This window comes from Pongo abelii, chromosome 9 (assembly GCF_028885655.2).
Source record: "Pongo abelii isolate AG06213 chromosome 9, NHGRI_mPonAbe1-v2.0_pri, whole genome shotgun sequence".
NCBI classification, from domain to species: Eukaryota; Metazoa; Chordata; class Mammalia; order Primates; family Hominidae; genus Pongo; species Pongo abelii.
In genome coordinates, this window is record NC_071994.2 from 71495861 (window position 1) to 71523126 (window position 27266).

The 27266-nt window shown below is 35.1% G+C and overlaps 2 protein-coding genes across 2 annotated transcripts; both read right to left on the reverse strand.

Moving 5' to 3' along the window:
• Positions 1 to 283: 283 nt before the first annotated feature.
• LOC100454220 (olfactory receptor 52N4) lies at positions 284 to 2057 on the reverse strand. The gene is made up of 2 exons (XM_002822108.4): positions 1995 to 2057; positions 284 to 1606 (listed from the first exon to the last, which is right to left on the reverse strand). Exon 2 carries the CDS (start codon positions 1556 to 1558, stop codon positions 593 to 595), a length of 966 nt encoding a protein of 321 aa, XP_002822154.3. The 5' UTR covers positions 1559 to 1606; positions 1995 to 2057; the 3' UTR covers positions 284 to 592.
• A 15502-nt stretch (positions 2058 to 17559) lies between these two features.
• Positions 17560 to 19644, reverse strand: LOC100454592 (olfactory receptor 56B1). Its single transcript, XM_009246704.3, is given in 2 exon segments — positions 17560 to 19020; positions 19023 to 19644. Coding segments are annotated over 2 exon segments (957 nt in total). The 3' UTR covers positions 17560 to 18685.
• Between the last annotated feature and the right edge of the window lie 7622 nt (positions 19645 to 27266).

Here is a 27266-nt window from a genome sequence, read left to right on the forward strand (position 1 = left end):
GCTCTGTACTTTTTTAAAAGCCCCTTTAAAGAAAATGAAATATCCAATTATTCTGTTGTGAAATAATTATGTGACCTATTCAGCCTAATACTATTTTAGCTAGATTCTTAGAAACTTAAAACTCATTATATTAATGACTTTATGGGATACACTCTAGATTCTCCTTCAGGAAAATGTCATTGAAGAAACAGGTTTTTGGTAGTTATGAGAAATATCAAGCACATGTTTTCCAGACAAAAGTAATAACTGGCTATTAATCTGAAAATTGTGATCATTGAAAAGAGGACTCACATCATCTCCTTCTACTTAGATTTGTTTTTTCATAAAAAATTGACTCATTAGGTTTTGTCGAATAAAATATGGTTTAATTATTAGACTGGTCCTTCACATGAGTGAGAAGGTAAAAAATATATAGAAATGTTGGTGGGCCTTCCAGTGAAGAGATTCCCAAGGTACTTATTGAGAATGCACCAGTCAACAAACTCCATTTTGTGATCAATACCGTACTTCCAGAAAGATTTTATCAACTCCTGCATAAGAGGCAAATAGAAGTAATTCTTTCCTTCTCTTCTCAATCCTGGCAAGTGTTTATTCACATGCTATAGGATTTGGTATCCTTAGAACCTGAAAGTATCCTTGTGACACAGTCTTGTATCTGTTTGGTTTTCACCCCATAGACAATAGGGTTCATAGTGGGTGGTAGGAGCAGATAAATATTGGCTACAATGATGTGGCAAGAAGCGGGGATTGTGTGTTCCCCAAAGCAGTGGGAAAAGAAGGAGAAGAAAGCTGGAGTATAGGAGAAAACAATGGCACAGATGTGGGCAGTGCAGGTATTAAAGGCCTTCTGCCGAGCATCTGCTGAGGAGAGGCTGACCACTGCCCGGAGAATCATGGTATAGGAGACTGTGATACACAGTATGTCAAAGCCCCCAATCAGGAGGGCAACCATCAGACCATAGATGGCATTGACCTTGACATTACCACAGGACAATTTGGCTACGGACATGTGGTCACAGTAGGTATGGGGAAGTATATTGCCTCTGCAGTAGGGCAGGTGCTTGGTGAGGAAAGTAAAGGGAATAATGAGTAATACCCCTCTCAGGAAGGTGGCAAGCCCAACCTTTGCAATGACAGGATTGGTGAGGATGGTTGAATAGCGTAAGGGGTAGCAGATGGCCACATAGCGGTCCAGGGCCATAAGCATAAGCACCCCAGACTCCATCCCTGTGAAGGTGTGGATGAAGAACATCTGGACAAGGCATTCATCAAATCCAATGTCCTTGAGATGAAACCAGAAGATGCAGAGGGCTTTAGGGATTGTACTAGAGCACATAACAAGGTCAGTAAAGGAAAGCATGGCCAAGAAGTAGTACATGGGTTTGTGCAGGGCATCCTCATAGCGAATGAGGTAGAGGAGTCCACAATTCCCTACCATAGCCACAACATACATAGAGCAGAATGGGAAGGAAATCCAGAGTTGTGTGTCTTCCAGTCCTGGAACTCCATTCAGAATAAACGAAGCTGGTATTAGGTCTGTTTTATTCAGTGTTAGCATGATAAGTCTGGTAGGTTATGAAATAGCTCAAAATTTGTCTGGGTTTTCCTAGAGTTAAAAAAAAAAGACAAGAGAAAATAAAGGTTATGTTTACTGTCTCCCTCTCCCCCAACTATTAAAAATTCCATAATGCATTTTAATGGTCCAACAACCAAATTTCTGAGTGCCAAGAAATAATTTTGTTTGTCTGTTTAGTTTTATTGATTGATTAATTTATTGATTCAGTAAAAAATTCTTATTGGGCAGTCTAAGTTTTCAACACAGATGCAAATAAAACATTAATTATTTTATAAAAAGACATATTCCCAATCTCATAGATTTATAATCAAGTATAATTCTGACTTTTCAAATGGTATTTTTATTAGAATATCTATCTTAACTATAACTATACTCATCTCAATATAGATGTTATTTTAAAGAAGAGTCATTTGATTACCTCACTGATGATCTGAGAGAAGAGATGTTGACTTTTTAATTTTTACTCTTAATGAATGGCTGATATTTATTCTTGGGTACTCAGGCACTGTTCAAAGAATTTTGAAATTTTAATTAAGTTATTACTCAATGAAGCTTGGGGTCTCAAAAATTAGTAAATTTGTTGGGTGTCTATAGTCATAATAATTTAATTGTATATTTAAGAATAACTAAAAGAGTATAATTGGGTTGTCTGCAACACAAAGGATAAATGTTTGAGATGATGTATACCCCTATTTACTTCAATAGGTTTTTTTTTTTTTTTTTTTGAAGCAGAGTCACGCTCTGTCGTCCAGGCTGGAGTGCAGTGGCGCAATCCTGGCTGCAACCTCCACCTCCCAGGTTCAAGCAATTCTCCTGTCTCAGCCTCCCGAGTAGCTGGAACTACAGGCTCACGCCACCACACCCAGCTAATTTTTGCATTTTTAGCTGAGATGAGGTTTCACCATATTGGTCAGTTTGGTCTCGAACTCCTGACCTCAGGTAATCCACATGCATCAGCCTCCCAAAGTGATGTGATTACAGGCATGAGCTGCCACGCCCGGCCCTTTAGTGGGAGTATTACACATTGTATGCTTTTATCAAAATATCTCATACACCCATAAATTCATACACCTACTATGTACCCACAAAACTTTAAAAAGTCAACGAAGTTTTGATTCAGTATTTTCACTTTTCAAGATATCTTTCTTGTTCTTTATGTATCTAGTCAACACAAACTAGAAGATATCCAAATGCATACATACACAAAATATATAAAGTAGTTCACAACATCAGTAAGAAAAAGTTGCAGGAAGAAACATACACTTCAAAAGAGGAATGAAAGCGAAAATGAACATGTAAATAGGCACAAACTTTTATATTAATCAAAAAAATAAGTAAAAATTGTATCTCTCGTGACAAAGCACCTTTTTTTGGTATGTAGTGACATACCAAACTGGACAGCTAAAATGAAAAGAACTAAAAATACCAAGCATTGGCAAAGATGTAGAACAACTGGAACTTTCATTTACTGCTGGTAGATATGTAAATTAGAACAACTGTTTATTGGATATCTCATAATGATAAGCATACACATGACCATCATTGCCATTTCCAACAAAACCATGTATATATATTTACTAGAATACATCAATTAGAATGCTTATTAAAACATGATTTGTAGTATAGCCTAAAACTGGAAAAAAACCTAAACGTTTATCAACATCAAATGGGTAAATAAATTTTAGTACATTCCCACAATGAAATACCACGTAACAATAAGAATAAACAATCTATGACTATATGCATAATATAGACGAATCTCACAATATGTGTTAATTTTTTTTAGAAAGACTTAAAATAGTATGTAACATCTTGTGTTCTTTAAATGAAATACAAAAACGGATCAAATTATTCTGTGCTATTAGAAATAGAAAAATCTTTTTACAAAGTGAGAGAGAGTGATAACTGAAAGGCAGTATGTGGTAGAAGGGTCCTGTTAGTTGCTGGTCGTATTCTCTTACTTGATTTGCTTGTGAGATGTACAAGATTCGGGTTGTAAAAATCAATCAACATGTAATTGGATTAATTGTAAAATTGCATATTATGTTAGAATTTATAATAACAAAAATTAAATTGCCAAGAGGATTAAAGGACATAATATGTTAAAACATGCTACCACATTTTAAGTGCTCAATACCCATATTTGTATTTTCTTCTCAGGCTGGCAGCCATTTTGGCAATGCTTACAAAAATTAACACCGTAGGAATCACAAGTGCCACCAAATGAACTCTCTTTTGTGCCCCATCAGAGGAGGTATTCATCCTAACCTCCATTAATAAAATACACTGTTTTAAGATTATCATCTGATAGGAAGTACAGTCACATGTTCTGCTTTATTGGGTAAGATCAAGAGGACAGATCAGATTTATCAAAAGGCAACTTGTTTTGAAAATAGTAGAAAAACACAGGTTAAACTTGTTAATAGGCATGCTCCTCAAAGATATGTCCTCGAGTCATTACAAAATGTTAGAGTTATACTGGGTGTCATAGGAGCACCTGTGTGTCTAACCTAGCCTCAGGAGATGTTCCTAGAGAAGAGGACAGATGCTTCCAGACCTGGAGCATGATTAGAATTCTGACAGGTCAAAGGGGTAGGAACAGCATTCTCTTCTGTTGCTGTTTGCTGTTTCCTACTGATATCACACTGACATTCTCAGCTTTGTGATAGGCAAACCTCTACCACCTTGGTGCTCCCTTTGCCCACTCCCCTCAAATGTAGCTAATCCCTATACATTCTTCAAGCAGAAGCATCATCAGGGGTCTCAAACGTCCTTTGGACATGATAGCGACCCATCCTTTAAATTATTTTAAGATAATGTAGCTACCAATAGCCGTGATTAGGGGTAAGAAATTGATTTGTTCAAACAATTATTCTCTTTAATTATATTTCCCTCATGATATTGTGAAAATCAACTTATATTTAAGAATTCTCCAAAATTCAGTGAAATCACCGATGTAAGGACAGTGTCTGGTAAAGCATCCTCAGAGCCGAGCAAATCAAAGCTCTCAGATACTCAATAAATGTCAATTTTAAAATAAATAAATAAATAAGTACATGAAGAAGTGAATGAATCACCCAAAACACTTTATTTTGATAATTATTAAATTATAATCTAAGTGTTATTAGATTGGTGCAAACATAATTGCGGTTTTTACCATTAAAAGTAATGGCAAAGCCACAATTACTTTTGCACCAACCTAATATTACTTGGAATATATAAAAGAAACCACTAGAAGAAAAAAAAGAGAAAGTTTTACTTAAGATTACTAGAAAAGATAAACAACATAAGGCATCTCTCTCATAAAGTAGAGAAACAGAATACAGAGTGGAAAAAAAAATAAGATGAAAAAGGCAGAACAAACATTGGTTTTGGATATAAAAATAATTTAAACTTCCCATCAAGTTGAAATAATTCCAACTAATTTTTTAAAATTATATATGCAGTATAAGATTTCATCAGAATGAAAATTATACACAAAGGTTTAAAAATATATACAAACATAACATTTTTAGGTAAACAGTATACCTCATACTTAGAGAGGATATACTAATACTAGAAAAAAGAATTCAAAGCTAAAACACTCAAGTCAAGATCACTTTGAGAAGACAAAATGCTTAGCATTGTGTAATTAAAAGTAATTGTACCAAATTGTTTTTTTTCCAGGTTTGATAAGGTTTTTCTATAACACAAATAATGAAAAACACTTAAATTCACATTCTCACTTTGTTGATATGGAAGGACAATGTTAATATGAGGACCTCCCAAAGTTACACTTATGTTGCATAGCAGCTTATAAACTCATTTTTAATTTTTTAATTAAGGTAAGTGAATGGTTCAAAAACTGAAATTTTAGCTTTGGAATTTTCAGAAGTATATTAATTGTTATTTTGTAAAAGCATAAAAGATAGTCTTTTCAATACATGAAATGTTTTTCTTTGAACATCAAAATTACAGGATTCTGCCTTTCAGGCAGAATTTATATTTTATATTTGTAGTCACCATTATATTTTTCAGATTTTTTACACATACCTCATTTTTCAGATGTTTTACAATATATTATTAAGCAAAATAACTGACAATTAATGACAGTTGCAATAATCCATTTATAAAACTACTTTTTCAATAATTTATGAAAATTTAGTATAAACTATTCAATAGGGTCACAATTCTTTTCTCCATCTCACTTTAATATATTGAACAGTGTCTTAAATGTGATGCTCAATGCTTGTTTTGGGCTATATATTGCTTTGTAAATAGCAGCTCAGGATGCACTTTTGCAGCTTCTCTTGGAATTAAAGTGACTATTTCAAGTAATGGAAAATGCTATTTTTAATGTCTTAATGAATTATGTGCAGAAAGAACAATTACCTGGGTGGAGAAAAATATACTTGTAGATCTATATTGAACCTGCACATATCCAAGTATGTGTTCATAGTTCCACTGCATGTGAAATAAGTATCCATGTGTTAGAAGTAGGTAGAGAAATTAGGGGAAGCATAAATATCTCCTAAACCGAAAATAGAATAATTTGCTTCTGAGATTACATGCACACTTTTATCTAAATACTAGATAAATATTTTATTAGTATTTCCTATATTTTCTTGTTTTCGGCATAACTTTAGTCACTAAAACTGGCTTTATGCTTACACAACAATTTAGGTCCCATCTTCAACACATTTACAAAGCTCTCCAAGAACTACATAACTATCTAAGTATTATTAATAACTACAAACATATGCAATTTTCTTTCTAAAACATTTAAAATAGTTTGTATACATCAAAGTTTAATTTCTTCTGCAAAGAAATTTGACTTTACTATGCTGGGGTGTGGAAAGAGTAATTGGAAAAGTAATACTGATACATGTTATCTTCTATTTAACCTCATTCTTAAACTCTGTAGGCCAATAAATTTGTTTTGTTTTGTTTTGTTTTCGTTTAACCATCTCCAATCTAGTAGACCCACGTTCTCATATGAGGGTTGCTTGCTCCATGTAGATTAGATTTTGCTACTGCAAACAGATGAAACAAAAGTCCTATCTCAGTCTTTCCAGGAAATAACCAAGGAAAATTAGACTATGATTTGGGGGAAATAAAGGAGAGCAAGTAAGAAGCAAGAGTAATAGGTAAATATTCTCTAGCTAGTCTCTCATTTCTCCTTGTTGTAGGGGTAATCCACACTGGACTTCCACCACTAGTAAAAAAGGATTCCCATTTAAATAGAGAAATACACAGATAATCATAATCATTATAATTCACACTGAATTTTAATGCTTGATTTGGGAAAATAAATGTCTTCCAAAAGAACTCAACCTCACACAACACTTCTTCCTTCCAACTATGTGATTGGAATCAATGACTTAGCTGGATAAATGATAAACAACTGAGATATACCAAAAGCTCCTCTTCACTTTATCTTGCTGACTACAGAAAATAAATTTTGTCACTATCCCCTCTTTTGCATATTTTTAGTACCTTCGTTTGTGGATAGCAGAACAGTGATCTGTAAACAATCTACTGCAGGTGTTAACAATCTTGGTCAAAAAAAAATCACAATCCTAGAATTAATATACATCCACAGCCATCAGCCTATAAATTCCTTTATGTCTGAACTACTGAACTGAGCCTTAAAGAGAAATACATGTTATGTGTCCCAAGGGGATATTTAAGAATCTCAGAGACACAGATGTTGGTGTGAGAATCAAGATAACCTCTATGGGAAGAGGAGAAAGAACAAGAACTTTCCATTCTCAGTGTCCAAATAATGATACGTATATAAGCAAATAATCCCATATGTGTGTGTTTGTGTGTTAGAGTGTATATACGAGTCAAGGAGAGAATGAAAATGAACACAAGTTATTTTAATAAAGACTAGGATTTAATACTTACTGCAGATTAATGTTTTCTTCTTTTCCACTGCCCTGTGGGAAAGATATCAAAAGCACAGAAGTAGAGAATGTTTTGTCCATTCATAAACTAATCCATTTTTTAAATTTTTTTGTATTAATGTATCATTTTACTTCTTTCAATTCATGTTTATTTAGAACTTTCTGCTTTCCAAAGCAGGCTGGGAACTATGCAAATATGGCCCCTGGTTCAAAAAGTTAATTTTTTAAATAAAATTTTTACTTTTCCAAGTGAGAGAAATAAATTATGAATATTTGGGTGTTCTAAAATGTAATCAAAAGTTTAAACTTATTACACTTATGTATTAAATTAGGAAAAATTAGAGGAATATACAAACCTTGAAATAATCATCATTATGATACAATAATTAAAAATAACTAATTATTGTTGCTAAAAATAACTGATTATAAATTATATCCATTTTATGATGATAAAAATAATAACAACATATGCTGAGTAACTTGAAAAAACATAAAGGTTTTTATAGGAAATTAAAAAGCACTCATAGTTCTAACACTTGAAGTTATGGTATAGATTTACCTTAATTAAAATCATATATATGTATTGCCATGCATTAACTATATATGTTTTAACAAAAATCATGTTGCATTATAACATAAATATTACAATTTTAATTTAACATTATAAAACTAGTCCATTTCAAAACAGAATTACTATAACTGATTAAAAGTTCATGTTAGATGTGTGTAATTTATGTAACATAGCTTGATCTTATATATGTAGATCCTTTCAAAAGAAAAATACGATAAATGAACATGGGTATGAAATTTCTATGACATTTCTTACCTGATATTTTCCTCAAAATAAATTTTTATTGTATATTAGGGTCCCCATTTATTCATGACAATAGTTATGTGCCAAGTTGATAAGATACAGTTGTCTAATTGTTATTTAACTATGCTACCTTAGTAAGTACACTGTATTTAAAAATTTTATATTATTGGTTTTAATGCATCATGACAGTAGTTACTTGTAGTATTTTCCTTTATTTTTCTTTACAGAACTTGTTGATGGTATTGAGTGATCTCATTAACAAGAATAAGATCTGGATTGGTTTAATGTTTTCCACGTGATTGAGAAGAATAAATATTGTCTATGACTGGGGTATAGGCTCAGTATGTATTCACAAGAAATGCCTCATTTATTAGGTTTACCAATTTTTTGTATTCCTTTTTTAATTGTCGTATAAATTGTAGATGTTTATCATGTACAACACGATGTTTTGAAATATAATATATATACATACGTATATACACATACATTGTGGAAAGTCTAAATCAAACTAATTAACATATATGTTAACTCAGTTGTCATTTTTGTGGTGAGAACATTTGAAATCTCCCTTATTGCCCAAGAATACACTACATTTCTATTACCTATAGATATGATGCTGTACAATAAATTTCTTGAACTTATTCCTCCTATATAACTGCATTTTTGTTTTATTTTATTTTATTTTATTTTTTTAGATAGGAGGTCTCTCTATTTTGCAAAGGCTGGTTGGCCTTGAAGTCCTGGTCACAAGCGATTCCTTCCCCTCAGAATTCCAAATAGCTGGAACTAATTTTGTAACCTTTGACCAATGTATTTCGAATCCTCTCTCTCACCACTAACTCAGCTTCCCCAATAGCTGCGACTACAGGCTTAGCACCACCATGCCCGATTTTTTTTTTTTTTTTTTTTTTTTGGTGTTTTTACTAGAGACAGGTTTCACCATGTTGGCCAGGCTGGTCTCCAACTCCTGGTTTCAAGTGATCCTCCCATCTCGGCCTCCCAAAGTGCTGGCATTATAGGCATGAGCCACTGTGCCCAGCCTATCTCACATTTTCTTTACCCTGTCATCCATTGATGGACATTTAGTCTGATTCGCTATCTTTGCTATTGTGAATAGTGCTGAGATAATCATACAAATGCAGATATCTTTTTTATATAATGATTCATTTCCCTTATGGTAAATACAGAGTAGTGCAATTGCTGGTGGTTCTAATGGTTCAAATTGTGGTTCTAATTTTATTTATTTGAAAAATCTCCATACTGTTTTCCATAAAGGTTTCCTAATTTATATTCTCGCTAACAGTATATAAGTTTTCTCCATGACAAAATCTGTTGTTTATACACATTTTAATCACAGATATTCTGACTGGTGTAAGATAATATCTCATTGTGGTTTTAATTTGCATTTCTCTGATGATAAGCAGTATTCAGTATTTTTTCATGTATTTTGGCCACTTGTATATTTTCTTTTGAAAAGTGTCTGTTTGTGTCCTTTGCCCACTTTGGAATGGTGTTATTTGTGTTCTTGTTGAGTTGCTTGAGTTCCTTGTAGATGATGGATTTACTCCTTTGTTAGATGCATACTTTGCCAATATTTTCTCCCATTCTGTAGGTTGTCAGCCTACTCTGTTGATTGTTTCTTTTGCTTTGCAGAAGCTTTTTAGTTTAATTATGCCTCATTCATCTATTTTTGTTTTGATTGCATTTCCTTTCAACAACTTACTCATAGATTCTTTGCCTAAATATCCAGAAGAATTTTTCCTAGGTTTTCTTCTAGGATATTTATAGTTTTAGATCTTATGATTAAGTCTTTAACCCATCTTAAATTAGTTTTGGCATACAGTGAGATATAGAGGTTCAGGCTCATTCTTCTACCTACAGCTATCCAATTGTTCAGCACCATTTATTGAATAGTATGACCTTTCCCCAGTGTTTATTTTAGTGACTTTGTCGAAGATCAGTTGGTCACAAGCCTGTGGCTTCATTTCTGAATACTCTTCTGTTTTACTGATCTATGTGTCTTTATTTATACCAAAGCTGGGTAAGGACACAACAAAAAAGAAAATGTTGTTACCGTGCATTTTGGTTACTATGCTGTTTTGGTTACTATAGCATTGTAGTTGAAGTCAAGTAATGTGATGTCACCTGATACCATGCTGTTTTGTTTCCTATAGCATTGTAGTTGAAGTCAGGTAATGTGATGCTTCCAGATTTCTTTCTTTTTACTTAAGATTGCTTTGATTATTTGGCTCTTTTTTGGTTCCAAGTGAATTTTAGAATTGCTTATTCTAATTTTGTGAAAAATGATATTGGTAATTTGATAGGGATCACATTGACTCTGCAGATTGCTTTGGGTAGTGTGGTCATTATAACAATATTGATTCTTCCAATTCATGAGCATGAGATGATTTTCCATATTTGCATCATCTAAAATTACTTTCATCAGTGTATCGTAGTTCTCCTTGTAGAGATCTTTCACCAGCATAGTTACTTGTATTCCTAGGTATTGTATATTTTTTTCTAGATATTGTTAATGAAATTGAGTTCTTGATTTTGTTCTCTGCTTGATCGTTATTGGTGTATGACAATGCTACTGATCTTTGTACTTTGATTTTATATCCTGAAATGCTACCAATGTCACTTTTCAAGTCTAGAAGCCTTTTGGATGAGTTTTTAGGGTTTTCTACATATAAGATCATATCATCAGCAAATAGAGATAGTTTGACTTTCTCTTCTTAAATTTGGATGCCTTTTATTTATTTCTTTTCCCTGATTGCTCTAGAGAGGGCTTCCAATATCATGTTGAATAGGAGTGGTGAACATGGGCATCTTTGGCTTGTTCCAGTTGCTGGGAAAAATGATTTCAACTTTTGCCCATTCAATATGATATTGACTGTTGGTTTGATGTATATGGCTTTTACTATTTTTTAAGTATGTTCCCTCAGTGTCTAGTTTGTTAACAGTTTTTATCATGAAGAGATGATGAGTTTTGTCAAAAGCTTTTTCCACATGTATTAAAATGATTATATGTTTTTTGTTTGTTTGTCTGTTTGTTTTTGAGATGGAGTCTCACTCTATTGCCCAGGCAGGAGTGCAGTGGCACAATTTTGGCTCACTGCCACTTCTGCCTCCCAGGTTCAAGAGATCCTCCAATCCTCCTGTCTCAGCTCCCCTAGTAGCTGGGATTACAGGCATGCGCCACCACGCCCGGCTAATTTTTGTATTTTTAGTAGAGACGGGGTTTCGCCATGGTGGCCAGGCTGGTCTTGAACGCCTGACCTCAGGTAATTCACCCGCCTCAGCCTCCCAAAGTGCTGGGATTACAGGCGTGAGCCACCACGCCCAGCCTTTTGTTTTTAATTGTGTTATGCCCATATGTTAGGCCTCAGGGGCATATGGGCATGCATTTGTTGAACCACGTTTGCATTTGTTGAACTACCTTTGCACCACTGGAATATGACCCACTTGATTGTGGTGTATTATCTTTTTAATGTCCTGTTGGATTGTCTTGTAGTATTTCTCTGAAGATTTTTGTATCAATTCTCATCAGGAAGATTGGCCTGTAATTTTCTTTTTTGTTGCGTCCTTACCCAACTTTGGAATCAGGGTGAAACAAACATCATAGAACCAGTTAAGGAGGATTCCCTCCTCTTCAATTTTTTGAAACAGTGTCAGTATGATTATGACTAAATCTTCTTTATACGTCTGGTAGAATTTGATTGTGAATGCCTCTGGTCCTAGGCATTTTTTGTTAGAAGATTCAATTGCACTACTTGTTATTGGTCTGATCAGTATTTCTACCTTTTCTTGATTGAATCTTAGGAGGTTGTATGTTAACCAGAATTTATCCATCTTTTTTAGGCTTGCAAGTTTGTACCCTCAGAGGTGTTCATTATAGTCTCTAATAATCTTTTATATTTCTGTGGCATCATTTGTCATATCACTTTTATTGTTTCTGATTTTGTTTGTTCAAATTTTCTTTTTCCTTCATTAATCTTGCTGTGGTCTATCAATTTTGTTTATCTTTTCAAAGAACAAACTTTCCATTTTCTTTATCTTTGTATTTTTCTATCTCAATTTCATTTATCTCTTCTCTGATATTTGTCCTTTATTTTCTTATCGTAGATTTGGGTTTTAGTTGTTCTTGTTTGTCTAGTTCCTTGAGGTACAATGTTAGAGTTTTAAATTAAAATCTTTCTATATTTTTAATGTCGGCATTTAATGCTATAGACTTCCCACTTAGCACAGCTTTTGCCACTTCCCAAATGATTTAGTGTATTCTGTCTCTGTTTCATGTGTTTCAATGTTTAAAAAATTTCTGCCTTGATTTTGTTGTTTATCTACAGATTATTCAGAAGCAGGTTGTTTAATTTCCAAGTATTTGTATATTTTTGAGACTTCCTTTTGTTATTCATTTTTAGTTTAATCTGCTGTGGTCGAAGAAGATGCTTGATATTATTTCAGTTTTTAAAAGTTTATAGAGACTGGCCTAGCATTTGAGAAATTTTTGAGAATGTTTCATGTGCCAACAGAAATATACAGAAATGTATATTCTGTGGTTGTTAGGTAGAATGTTCTGTAAATGTCTGTTTAGCATTTAATCTAGAGGGCAATTTAAGTCCAGAGGGTTTTTTTTTGTTGATTTTTTTGCCACAGTGATCTGTCTAGGGTGGTCACTGGTGTATTGTAGTTCCCTCCTGTTATTGTGTTGTTCCTACCACTTTACTTAGGTCCAATAGTATTTATTTTATAAAACTGGTTGCTCTCATGTTGGATACATATATGTTCAGAATTGTCACATTTTATTCTTGAATTCATCTCTTTAACATTGCACAATGTCTTTCTTTGTCTTATTTCACTATTGTTTATATAAAGTCTGGCTTATATAAGTATAGCTAACTACTCCTCCTTGCTTTTGTTTTCCATTTGTGTGAAACGTCTTTTTATACCTTTTTACTTTGAGCCTGTGAATGTCTGTGCTCGTTGGGTGCATTTTAATAGGCAGCACATGGTTGAATATTGTTTTTAATCCATTTTCTCAGTTTATATGTTTTAAGTGGAGCATTTAGTACATTCATGTTCAAGCTTAATATTAATACGTGAGATTTTGTTATTGTCATGATGTTCATTGTTACCTAATTGCTTTGTAGTCCCATTTTTGTGGTTGCTTTAGAAGATCTATGCGTTTTTTACTTTCACTTGTTTTTTTATTGTGGCAAATATCACCCTTTTATTTTCTTGTTTAGAACTCCTTTGTGAATTTCTTGTAGGGCCAGTACAGTGGTGACACATTTCCTTAGTGTTTGCTTATCTGGGAAACACTTATTTCTCCTTCATTTGCAAAGCTCAATTTAGCAGAACACAAAATTTTTAGCTGGTGGTACTTTTGTTAAAGGAGACTAAAAATAGGACCCCAGTCCCTTCTGGCTTGTAAGAGCTCTGTTGAGGAGTGCTTTGTTACTCTGACGAGATTTATTTTATAGGTGTTTTGATGTGCCTCTTTTGCTGCTTTCAGGATCTTTTCCTTCATATTGGCTTTAGATAGTCTGACGCCTATATGCCTTCGTGATATTCATCTTGCAAAGTATTTTTCAGGTGTTCTCTGAGTTTCTTGTGTCTGGATATCTACACCTCTAGCAAGACTAGAGAAATTTTCCTAATTATTTCCTCACATAAGTTTTCCAAACTTTTTATTTATTTCTCTTCTCCCTCAGGAATGCCTATATCTCACAGGTTTCATCATTTTACATAAACCTATGTTCCTCAAAGGCTTTGTTCATTTTTTAAATTTTCCTTCCTTCCTTCCTTTTTTTTTTCTTTCTTCCTCTCTCTCTTTTTCTTTCTTTCTTTCTCTTTCTCTTTCTCTCTCTTTCTTTCTTACTTGCTTGCTTTCTTCTAGGTTAATTTAAAAACCTGACTTCAGTCTCTGAAATGTACTATTCTGCTTGGTCTCATTTAAAGCTTTCAACTGTATTTTGTAATTCCTTCAGTGAATTTTTGGTTTCAGAAATTCTGTATTTTTTAAAATATCATCTACCTGTTTTTCAGCTCCTCCATTCCTGCTTTCTTGTGATTGCAGATGTTAGGCGTCACCCTTGTTGGCTGCCTATTAATTTGCTCTTAAGGACATCATTTCCATAACTCCCTACAGGTGAAGCCTCTTTGGCGGCTAGTTTACCCTTGCTGGTTTTTAAGTAATTGCTGTCCCCTGGCTTCTGGCAGTTATTTGCCTCAACTTGCTATCTGTTACTTCAAAGTTCTATCACCCCCACAACTACTAGACAATCCAGCTCTTTAACTGTCTCTCCTATCCTCACACCTGCTCTGAAAAGGAGAGCCATAGCTGAACATTTTAGTAATACTGGTGCCCCCACTCATTTGTGCATTCCTTGGTGAATGTTGTGTTTTCTGGGGCGTTCCATAGAACATACTTCTCTGGTGACTCTTTTGGCCTCATATAATATGTCAATTTCAGCATCCCCAGCTGCTTCATCTTTGCATTGCCCAAGTGCAATGCAATGCCCAACTGCCAGGGCAACTCAGGCATTACCACTTGACTCATCATCATCCGTCACATTTTCCAGGCTTCTAAGAGTCACTGTCACAGTGAAGTCTGACCCGTCTCCAGGAATTCTGACCAGGGTGTTCAATACAGTGTCCACAATAATTTTCCCAAGTCAAAAAATTATTGCTTATTCTCTATGTTCTTATGTCTTAAGATCTTATCCTCTTGATTAAGCTCCCTTAATTTTCAATCCCCTGGATTCTTGCAGCTTGTTCATGCTGTAATCATACTGGAATTTAACCTTAGTTACCAGCCTGACAATCTAGAGAGGGCAGTAACCATAGTCTTGTATGAGAGAAACTTCTTTATTATCTTCCTGCATAAGTGTAGTGTTAGCTCTCATGTTATAAATAAAGGAGTGAGCTAGTTTGCAAAATACATCTTCAAGGTCATCCATTCAGATATCCACATCCCATGTTTCATTGTCCCAGGTTTTCTAAACCAGAGTGCATACCTTGGTATAATAGTTGTGTCTTGTTAAGCATTAAACAATCATGGAGTTCTGAGATGCAATTTTCTTTTTCTTCTTTTCTTTCCTTTTATTTTTTTCTTTTAATACAGTGATTCCATCTTGGCTCACTGCAAGCTCCACCAGGCTGGAGTGCAGTGGCACTATCTTGGCTCACTGCAAGCTCCACCTCCCATGCTCAAGCGATTCTCCCACCTCAGCCTCCTGAGTAGCTGGAATTATAGGCATGTGCCACCACACCTGGCTAATTTTTGTATTTTTTGTAGAGATGGGGTTTCCCCCTGCTGCCCAGGCTGGTCTCAATCCTGGGCTCAAGAGACCTGCCTTCCTCAACCTCCCAGAATACTAGGATTAGAGGCATGAGCCACTGCATCTGGCTGAGACTTAAATTTCATGCCCAAGTGTACTCCCCAGCTATTGTTACCCTTTTTACTTCAGGAGATAAAAGCATCTTTACAAGCTTTGCAATCTATCACATTTCATTTTTACTATTTGTTAACTGCCTTCATTTTGTCATTATTACTCTACGTGGTTTCCATATAGCATAGCAGTAATCAGTCGACTCCACTATCCTTTCTGCCATTGTCCACCCCTCCACATACCTTTCAAATGCCTTAAAGAGTTGAACCAGCCAGGGCATTTCCCTCCACAAGGGTGTTTTGTCACATTGCAATTGGTAAAATTTTCAACAATTGAGTCAATTCCTTGTACTAGGGGATTAAATGTGTCCCATATTGTACCGTTTCACTCCTATTACGATCTGTGTTGGGTTTAGTCCTCTACAAAGCAGACAACTAGATAGGACTAGTCATCAGATAGGTTTACTGGGGGGAAAATGTGAAATGTAAAGGATAAGAAGGGAGGAAAAGATTAAGAGAATCTTTAAACCATGATGCAGCTCTGACAACCAAGAAAAGAGAAAGAGAAGGAGAGATTGCCTAAGAAAAGTATCAGCCCTCAATGCAGTTCTGAGAAAGTCTTAGCCAGGCCAGTTCAGAGTCCTCATGCAAAAGCTGACCATTAAAGGAGTCTCATTTCTGGCCAGAATGGCCTAGCTCTCGTCTTCTTACTGTCATTGTCTGGGAGCAGCCAAGGGAAGCATGAACTTCGTGTGAAGGTGCAGATGCATCTAATGGTGTAGAAGCCAGAGGACGTCAGTCAACAATGCTACTTATATCAGGTTCCCTTGAAGGGACATGTGAAAGGTGCGCACACATTTTTAAAATTTTTAATTTTTCTAGGCTGTAATATGTAAGTTATTCCTGCTGGAATAACATGTCGTCTCATTTAATTTCATTGAACTGCCCACTTATCATGGTTTTTTGTTTTTTTTTTTGAGTCAGAGTCTCACTCTTTCACCTAGGTTGGAGTGCAGTGGTGTGATCACAGGTCACTGCAGCCTCAAATTCCTGGGATCAGGCAGTCCCCCCACCTCAGCCTCCCAAGTATCTGGGACTATCAGCATGAGCCACCATGCCTGCCTGATTTTATTTTTATTTATTTGTATTTTTTATAGAGATAGGTTCTCACTGTGTTGCCCAGGCTGGTCTCAAACTCCTGGCCTCAAGTGATCCTCCTACTTTGGCCTCCCAAAGTGCTCAGATTACAAGTGTAAGCCACTGTGCCCAGCTGATGATTCTTATTTAATATGAACACTATCTTCTTGTAACTTTATAGAAAATGTCAAACATAAATTTTCTTAAATTATCTTAATGTTCTCAACTATATTGTTATTAAAAAAAAAGTAGTCTTATGAATACAAAGGACATGGAGTCTTTTCTCTTTATTAACTTTTAAATGAAAAAAATTGAAGTTTGTGTGAAAGGCCAGACTAATAACAAAGGTACATTACACTATTTTCATTTTACCTGAAAACGGATAGGGTTTACTTTTTAAATATAACTGGAAGAGGAGTTGACATTATATAATGTATAATAGACTTTCTAGCAACTGGTATTCCTGCATCCAAAATTAATACTCATATTTCAAGGAATGTCCTAGCTATTTAATGGCATTAATCTGAGCATGTGTTTAATGGAAAGTAGCCTGGAAAAGATTGAAATACAAGACAATAATAGATTAAGCCTTATTTTGCCCATTCATTGTTTAGGACTACTAAAAAACAAAGAAAACTCTCAAAGTAAAAATTTCACAGGGAAAAAGTTCTATATCTACCTCCTGCCTACCGTGTCTTTATATCTGATCATCTAAAGATTTTGCTGAAGCTGCCTACATTCTTGTGTGGGTGTGGTAGTAGTAGTGGATGAGTAGCTATGGTAGAGATAGATGCTGGTGATATAAATAAAGCCAGTGAGTCAGTCAGGGTCTCAGAAATGGAAAAAAAAGGCACAAAGAAATGTGAGTTTGAAGACAGTTTAATGAAGTTGGTATTGAGTAGTAGGTTGTTTTAAGAAAACAAAAGTGGATATTAAAAAATAAAAGATGCTGGGCACTCAGAGACTGCTATCAGGAAGCTTTTATCAGCCCCTTGGCCTGAAGAAAGAAGGCAAGGCAAGCCTGTTACTATATTTCCATAAGAGCTGTAGCTGTAGCAGGTGGGTGGCCAGAGAAGGGACATATCCAGTGAAAACCCTGATGTCAAAGCAGGCTGGGAGTAGAATAATAAATAGCCCAAATGCTGTCTCCTAATCTGTCACGGCATCACATTGGCTCAATTCAACTGAACACCGAAAGACAAAGGAGTTTGGGCTTACAATATGTGAAAGTCAGCCCTCCAGTTTACAGAGCAGTGCACAAAGGGCAGAGAGAAAATCTGGGGAGGCAAACGGCGTAAGCACCAGATCCTCCTAGCTAGATGAATCTTTTGGGTTCTGTCTGTCCAAGCTGAGTCATTTCATATTCCACCTAAATCCTCATCATTGACTATTTGGCTTTGTTTGTCTGAATTATTTTCTTTTCCGGCCTCTGTATTTCATATTACTGGAGTAATGCTTGTTCAGGCAGACTGACTGCTCCCAAGTTACAGCTAACAATGTGCAAGCATGACCTATGATTCACGTCTCAATCACTCATTTCTCTGATTGAGTGTATGTGTGTGTGTGTTTATGTGTGAATGTGTGATTATATTCATTTTTATTTTAAGAGATAGATGATATCAATCATTAAGTTCTTTAAATCCAATTTGATTTGGCAGAAAGTCCTTCCATATTCTCAAATATATTTATATATTTAGCTTTTGTCAATATTTTAGGCTACTGTGATTTTTTGTATCTTTTCTGAAGCTTTCACAATTATTTACATACAAATATAAAAAGGGAATCCCAAAGGTATTCACTTACTCATTTATCCTCTTTGAAATTTTACTATCCAGTTTAGGAGAAGCTGAGGTTCATGTACATCATGGAGAAGGTCTCTAAGATCTTACTTCTTTTGTAAGGGCAAACAGCACCTTTTGGAAGGCTGCCCTAAGTTCTTTGGTCTGAAGTGCATAAACTATAGGGTTGAGGGAAGGGGGGATGATGTTGTGCAACACATTAAGTAGAACTGGAATCAAAGTAGCCTTCATCTCTGTCAGATGAGTTACTGAAATCACTACAACAATAGTGTAAAAGAAAAGGATGAGGGTGAGATGTGAACTACAAGTGCTCAGGGCCTTGGCTGCAGCTTCAGCTGAGTTCAGTCTAAGTACAGAGTACAGAATCAAAATATATGACAGTATAATAAGACTTAGATCACTCCCCATTCCAACTGGCAAATGCTGTTTGGCCTCCTGTCATCACAAGCCAGGCTTGTGACCCCAAAGTTAGAGCACAGGCAGTGTTCAATTTCATTCCTGGAGCAATAATCATGCTGTGCTGCAAGCACAGGCACTGGGATGACAAATAAGCCATTTCTCAGCACCATGAACAGGGTAGCTTTTAAAATTAAGGAACTAGTGACAATTGATGTATAGCGAAGAGGGTGACAAATAGCCACATATCTGTCAAAAGCCATGCATAGGAAGGTACCAGACTCCATGCCCACAAAGAAGTGAATGGCATAAATCTGAGCAAAGCACTCAGGGAGGCTAATAACCTTGGTATCAAACCAGAAGATGGCCAGGATCTTAGGGACGATAGTAGTGGCCAGACCCATGTCTACCACAGAGAGGATGCCAAGGAAAAGATACATGGGCTGCTGTAAAGAAGGGTTCTGCCAGATGATGATGAGGATGAGGGTGTTTGCAGCAAGTGCTGAGAGATACAGCAGTGCCAGGGGCAGAGATAGCCAGTGTTGCCAGCTGTGAATGCCCGGGAATCCTGGCAGGATGAACTCAGAGACCTGGAATTTGGAGCTATTTGAGATTTTGAGAGATGCAGACATATGATTCATGATTCAACATGAATTTCAAATCTCTATTTGTATTGTTCTCAGTTACCACAGGTTGGAACCACCACAGAAATAAAATTGTAGTATTTTTCTAAGCCTTTCTTCATCTCTTTAGAAATTATATAGATTAAATAGATGTGCTTGTTTTCTTCATATTTATCTCAGTGTTACTTGACTTGATGCAGAGATTTATTAACTAATAATAACTAGAATTTTTAAACGAAGAATTATGGGAGATGAAATTTATAGCTGCATCATTTCAAGTTGATATAGATGCCCATTAATGTCTTACATAGCCTTCCAAAATTTTGATATCATGGACTTGTAAAGGTTTCCAGAGATAAATCATATTGAGGATTTGGGGATAGTTTTCTTTCATGTTCTACTTTGTATGCACTTCTGAGGAGGTTGCAAAAGAGTAGCTTAAAAGGAAGTTAGTGATTATGGCTGAATTTCTCCATGTGAGAAGTCACATAATGAAGACATACCTTAGTAAGTTTTTTTATAGTTGAATCTTAGAGAACCTATAAAGACATAAATACAGGATTTAGGTAAAACTAATAAGAAGCTTTTAAAGATTACTGTGGTAACAACACAATATTAGATCAACTCTATTCATTTTTTTAGTGCTCTATGCAGTGTTAACTACAGGCACAATGTTGTACAGCTGGTCTCTAGAACTTACTCATCTTGTACAACTAAAACCTTCTAACCATTGAACAGTAATTTTAACTTATTTAATAAACAATAATTATTTGTCCATAATGTTGAAGGAATTGCCATTCAATGCTCAAAAATCATGGTTAAAATTAGACTCATTATCTTTTCTACAACTTTGTTGTTATCCATGTACTTTTTATTCTGCATGGTGGCTCGACCAGACAAGCTTGAATCTAGAAAACTAACCTTCCCTTACTGCAAGTGATTGCTTATCATATTGTTGATTTCTTTTCTTTACTTTATTCATATGCACTCTCTGTTTTCAGTATTCTTTCCGCAACCTGCCTGGAGCAAATGTTTCTCATTTTCCATAATTCTTTCTGCTAGCAATCTGATCTTTCAAACATTGGTATTCCTTTGCTTAAAATAATTCGTGGTTTCACATTTTCTTTCAAATACAATACTTTATTATTACAATCCTTTATTTATTTATCATTTATTATTTATTTACTATTACAATTCTTTATTTTGCATAAAATACTCTCAGATATGACTCAAACTGAAGTTAATATAATCTCTTGCTTTGAATTTCTTTGTATTCTACACTGCAGATACATATAATACTTACTCTATGCTAAAATTAGTAATTTTTCAAGGCATTTTATTTCCAATATTTTTGCCACGGTGGAAGCTATTGCAGGTTTATGAGCAAGAAACAAAAACTGGAAAGCTATGTTCAAAGTTTAAAATGTTATTTTTAATATATTAGTTATGGGTTTATTTTTGATATAATTATTGTTAAATACCAAAAAAAATTGGAAGAAAATAAAATTCTTTTGTTGTATCAATTCTTAATAAAAAGTAAATGTATTTCCTTTCAGATGTTTCTTATTGCCTGTATGTTTGAATAAACATATACTCCCAAATGATGGAATAAATCATCCTTTTTTAATGGTGAATGTAATTTGATAAAGAGTAAAATTATCTAAATGTATCTACAGAAAATTTCAATGACTAAAGGGCACAAACAATAATGGAGATAAAGCTAGTTTTACATGGAGCTTTTAGAGGAGAATTCTGAAGGGTTCAACTCAATAGTTTTATCCTGGATGCGTGGAAGTATGTAACCCATTTGATGTACAAGGCCTGGCATTTTTACTTAATACTCATTTATTACTTTACATCCTAATATCGCATAACATTGTATCTTTGATGTTTTCTCTATTAAAATTTTTTTCTGATTTATATATGTGTGATACAAGTAAGAGAAGTGTGTTTGAGCTCGCAGAAAAAGAATTGTTTTTAATTTTTTTTACAATTATATTCCAGCATGACATAGAATAAAATTCTGCTATATAAAACAGTTAATATATTAACCCTGAAGATAATCTGGCAGTGTTGTTTTTTGATTACAGACAAGGTAACTTCTAGTGCACCATGTGAGCCTTAATATTTTCTAATTCTGACTTCAACCTTTTTTGCAAAGGCCCTCCAATCCTCTATATGCTACTAAAGCAGAGAGAAATGTCAATCTTTTTTGCAGAATGTTGACAAAACAACATAATGTTTAGGATAAGCCATTGAACTCTCTGGAATTTAGCCAAAGTGACCATGAGAAGATTTTATCACTTACCATGCTTATGAACACAGACTCACAGTCTGGGATCCTAGGAGTGGCAGAAGTTTTCTACTGGGCAAAGACAGAACTTTATGAGAAAGATGCTTTAACACAAGATAAAATGTGTTGTCAGCTAAGATGTGGCACATGAATTATAAACTTCTGAAATTTATGGAGAGTAGTTAAGCAGCTCAGTGACCTAAGCATAATAGATCTCCTTTGCAGACATGATGAAAGACCTATAGAGAAAGCTGAATTCCTAGGATGTTAAATCCCACTAGAATAGAAAGCAGATTAACTCAAAAACATGTAACCTATTAATGTAACCTAAGAATTTACATGAATAGAAGAATATCTTCATTTATTAAATCAAAATGGACCTATAAAGGTGAGAAATTTTAGAGTGTTTGAATGGTTTTTAAGCACACAAACTCTGGGTGTTCTAAATTCTGTGGCTAGGAGATTTATTTAAACATTTTTAAAGGAGAAAGCTTTCATTCAAAAACACATATTTAGTTCTGTCTGTGTTTGAAAAACATGTTAGGCATAAAGTGATCAATAGAACAGTCATCGTTCCTGTTCTCATTGAAATTGTGGTCTAGTTGAGGTGGGGGGAGAGAATTATAACAACACAATCAAGCAAATATATAATAATAGACTGGGATTAGTGCTTTAAATTAAAAGTACCAAGTGATAAGAGTTCACATGAAGAAAAAAATAATCTCTTGTTGTCAGAGAGGATGTCCTGAAAAAATGTTTGTTCTGAGGACAATTGTTTGAGTAGAAGATAACTATGGTGTTTGTGTTGGGGTGGGGATAAAAAATACTTTTTATCCAGGAATCTTTAAATGTTAAAATGAGAGGGATCAAGGCATAGTCAAGGTAACAACAGAGTGTTACAACAATGTGTCTGGTAATCTCAGTGTAACAACAAGGTAACCTCAAGGTGACAACGATGTGTCTGGAAACCTCAAGGTGTGGTGGAACATGGGAGGTGATGTGAGATGGTGCTGTTGAGGTCATAGTGGTCAGATAATTTTAAGCAAATTTATGCTAAAGCAATATGGAGCCACTGAAAAGTTTTAGGATAATTTAGGCATGGCAGCAATGTGAAGACCAGATTGTACATGGCAAGAATAAATATAAGTAAGTTGGATGAGCATTGACAACAGTACTTCAAGGGTGAGACAGTTTTATTTTAAGCTATGAAGATAAAGAGAAATGGATGGATATAGAAGTTATACTGGATGTAAATTTTATAATATTTATGACCCCAAAATAACGCTAAGTTTCTCGTACATGCACTGGAATGGAATATGTCATTAATGTACCTAAGGATGACTGGAAAAGAACCAGATTATGAGGGAAGAGAATGAGTTCAAATGAGGTCATGACCAATATGAGGTGCCTACCTTTGAAGCATCCAAGAGATTATTATTTAGCAAAGAGAGGAAAAAGTAGTTCCAGAGAGCAAAGGAACAATTTGAGAAAAATTGGAGTGACTAGTATTTTATTTGGAAATTACTGGAATATTTGAATTAATGCTATTAGCACAAATAGATGTTTTAGCAAGTGAGGATACTGACAGAAAGAAGGTGGTCTAGCGTGTAGTTTCTAGAAACTCATCATGATGTCTAGGTAAATGTTGAGAAAGAAAAAGAGACCGAAAATAACCTATACAGGAAAAGACAGATTGATTTTTAAAGAAGAAGGCAAAGAAATTGATTCATAATTTTACTGTACTGACAGACCTAATGAAACATAGTTTAAAGTAATATTGATGGATTCAGTCTCTTGGAGTTTACAGATGACTTTTTGAAAAGAACTGTCTATTTTTGGAGTGCATAAGAAAAAGTCATATTGGAGTGGGCTAAAGAGTAAGTCAAAGGCTAGGAAATAGAAAAATTTGTGCACATAACATTTTAAAGAAGTTTGTACAAACAAGAAAACGTAGGGCAGAAGTTGGAAGTTTAGAGTTGGAAGTTGGGGTTTAGAGTCATTTGTAGTAGAAAGTAGAATGGTGGTTACCAGAGGCTGAAAAGGATAAAAGGTGGGGAATTGGGGGATGGGGAGATGTTGACCAAAGTGCATAAAGGTTCAGTTAGACAGGAAGAGTAAATTTTCAAGAACTATTGTACAACGTGGTGACCACAGTCAATAATAATATATGGTATGTTTCAAAATTGCAAAAGAATAAATGTAAAATGTTCTTACTGCAAAAAAAAAATAACTTTATGAGGTGATAGTTATGTTAATTAGACTGATATAATCATTCCACAAAGTATACATATATCACAATATCACATTGCATCCCTTATATATATTAGTCAATTAAAAGTGAAAATATACATCAAAAATAAAAATTAAATTTTAAAAAGCATTTCTTGTTTTAAGATGGGGAAAAATAATGCATCTTTGGAGGTCAGTATGAACTATTTGGTAGAGAGAAAAATAGATTGTTGATAAGTCAGAGATAATTGGATAAATAAGAGCGTATGATTGCTGAAAAAAGGAGGGGTGATAACAGCCACTTTCCATGGCTCATGTGGCAGGGACCTACCTCAAACTGGAAGAATGGTACCTGTCAATTAACCTTAGAAAATGTGGTTAAATGTTTGCATATGTAGGTAGGTGTGATATAATACATTTGTTATGTTTAGTTAGAGAAAATTAAGAGCTACCATTTGGTAATGTTTTAGGGAAATGTTTGGACCAAGAACAGGAAGGAAGCTGCAGATTAATGAGAAACTTATTTTTAATGTAGAGAAAAGGCTTACAATTCTGAGACGTACACAACAATTCTGGAGGTACCAGAAAACCCTTTACTGTATTACATCAAATAATAATTCGATATTATCACAATTCTTGCCTCCCCTGCTGATTTCTCTGCTTTCTTCCAGTAAACTTCTTGAACATACAAAATGCTTAAAGAATCTCATTTACAATGAATGAGAAGTGGATAAGATGTAGGAATTTATCCGACCCTCAGCAACTTACAGTGCTTAGACTGCAGAATATGAAGTAATTGAGCAGTAATTCCTCTATGTCCTTTTCATAATCTGCCAAATATATGAGTCCATTAGCCCATTGCTCACTTAGAAAAGGATTCTTCCTGAAAGTTTCTAGTTTTCATTGCTCTTCAAATTAGACACTATGACTAAATTCTCTATTAACTGAACAGTATACATGAATGGAAGGGATGAGGCTGTACCTTTTGACCATCCTACATTGCTTACTCTTACAAGGAACAGATTCCAAATACTAATATAATTTGAAGTCTGCTTACAGTCAAGCTGAGTTCAAGATGATATCATCAGAAGCAAGAAATAATGACAGTGGGAAGGAATTAGTTAAGCACACCATCGGTCATAATTTAAAGAAACAAAAAGGCAAAAGAAGTTTCCTAATGCAATGAAGAGCAGAGTGTTTTCTGCATAGACGTCTAGTTGCTGTCTCCTGCAGGAAGCCCTCTGCCTTGACACTGTTCTGGATTTTCAGCTCTTCCTTTCATAGTCCCCATTGCTATGGACTTAGACTGGAATGAGTGAGAAGTTAGCCAAAGATGGATCTCTGAGAAACACCAACATTTAAAAGTCAGGTTCATTAAAAATAAAATAAGGAGAAGAGGATGAAAAACATTAGAGACATGAAAGAAAAGCTAGGATTGTGTGGGATCATAGAAATCACAGTGGATAGATTTTGGAGAAGTAAGTCATAATATAACACAGTTTAAGGTAGTTCTGTTAAAAATGGTTACTGCTGGCCAGGCGTGGTGGCTCACGCCTGTAATCCCAGCACTTTGGGAGGCTGAGGCGGGCGGATCACAAGGTCAGAAGATCGAGATCATCCTGGCTAACACAGTGAAACCCCGTCTCTACTAAAAATACAAAAAATTAGCCAGGTGTGGTGGTGGGCACCTGTAGTCCCAGCTATTCGGGAGGCTGAAGCAGGAGAATGGTGTGAACTGGGGAGGCGGAGCTGGTAGTGAGCTGAGATCGTGCCACTGCACTCCAGCCTGGGTGCCAGAGCGAGACTCCGTCTCAAAAAAAAAAAAAAAAAAAAGTTACTGCTGACTTTGATGACAGGTATTTCTCTGGAAACATCAACTTCTGGTTGAAGTTAGATTGTAATATAAGAAAAGAATAGGACATAAGAAGGCAGCAATAATTAGTTCCAAAAATATTTTTCATAAACTTTCATTTAAAAAAATCACTAAGGTTATGAGAAATTTTTCTATGGGGCAAAGGTGCCAGTAAACTCAAATGGGTTATAAACAGGAGAAATGCAAGAAGTAACTGATAGTCTCGGATCCCAAAGGCATATTATAAGAGGCTTTCTTGAGAAGAAAAAGAAATTGGCAATAAATAAATATAGCAAGAAAGGAGGAAATAATGGCTATACACATCAAAAGTTTATATGAGGATGATAATTGAACAGTTTATTCCTTGTCATTTCATTTTTTATGGAACTGAAATGAATGTAATATTACAAACATGAGTGGCCGGAGGTGTATAAGGGGTTGATCATGATATAAACTTATTATTGCAAATCATAAAAAGTGAACACATAGACATCTAGCATTGAGATTCACGTTAAAGAGAGAAGTTATGAACAAACAGTGCTAATAAGTATATTGCTTGCAATATACTTTAGAAACGTTCTATAAAGTGTAGAAACCCATGATACAGTATAAGATTGTTACACAGTTGGGGTTGTAGGTTTCTGTGCTAGAAAAATGGTCAATTTGGAGAACACAAAAGTAATTTTGTTGATAAACTGTAGTGTTAGAATTGTATATAATTCTTAAAAATCTATTAAGAATATCTCGGCTGGACGCGGTGGCTCATGCCTGTAATCCCAGCACTTTGGGAGGCTGAGGCAGGCGGATCACAAGGTCAGGAGATCGAGACCATCCTGGCTAACACGGTGAAACCCCGTCTCTACTAAAAAATACAAAAAATTAGCCGGGCGTGTTGGCGGGTGCCTGTAGTCCCAGCTACTCGGGAGGCTGAGGCAGGAGAATGGCGTGAACCTGGGAGGCGGAGCTTGCAGTGAGCCAAGATCATGCCACTGCACTCCAGCCTGGGTGACAGAGTGAGACTCCCTCTCAAAAAAAAAAAAAAAAAAAAGAATATCTCAATTTGAGAATTAGATACATGGACACAGGAAGGGGAACATCACACACCGGGGCCTGTTGTGGGGTGGGGGGAGGTGGGGGGCGGGGAGGGATGGCGTTAGGAGATATACCTAATGTAAATGACAAGTTAATAGGTGCAGCATAACAACATGGCACATGTATATATATGTAACAAACCTGCACATTGTGCACATGTACCCTAAAACTTAA

Bases quoted from the DNA above. Each gene is read 5' to 3' on its own strand.
- LOC100454220 (XM_002822108.4), bottom strand. From the start codon at position 1,558: ATGCTAACACTGAATAAAACAGACCTAATACCAGCTTCGTTTATTCTG.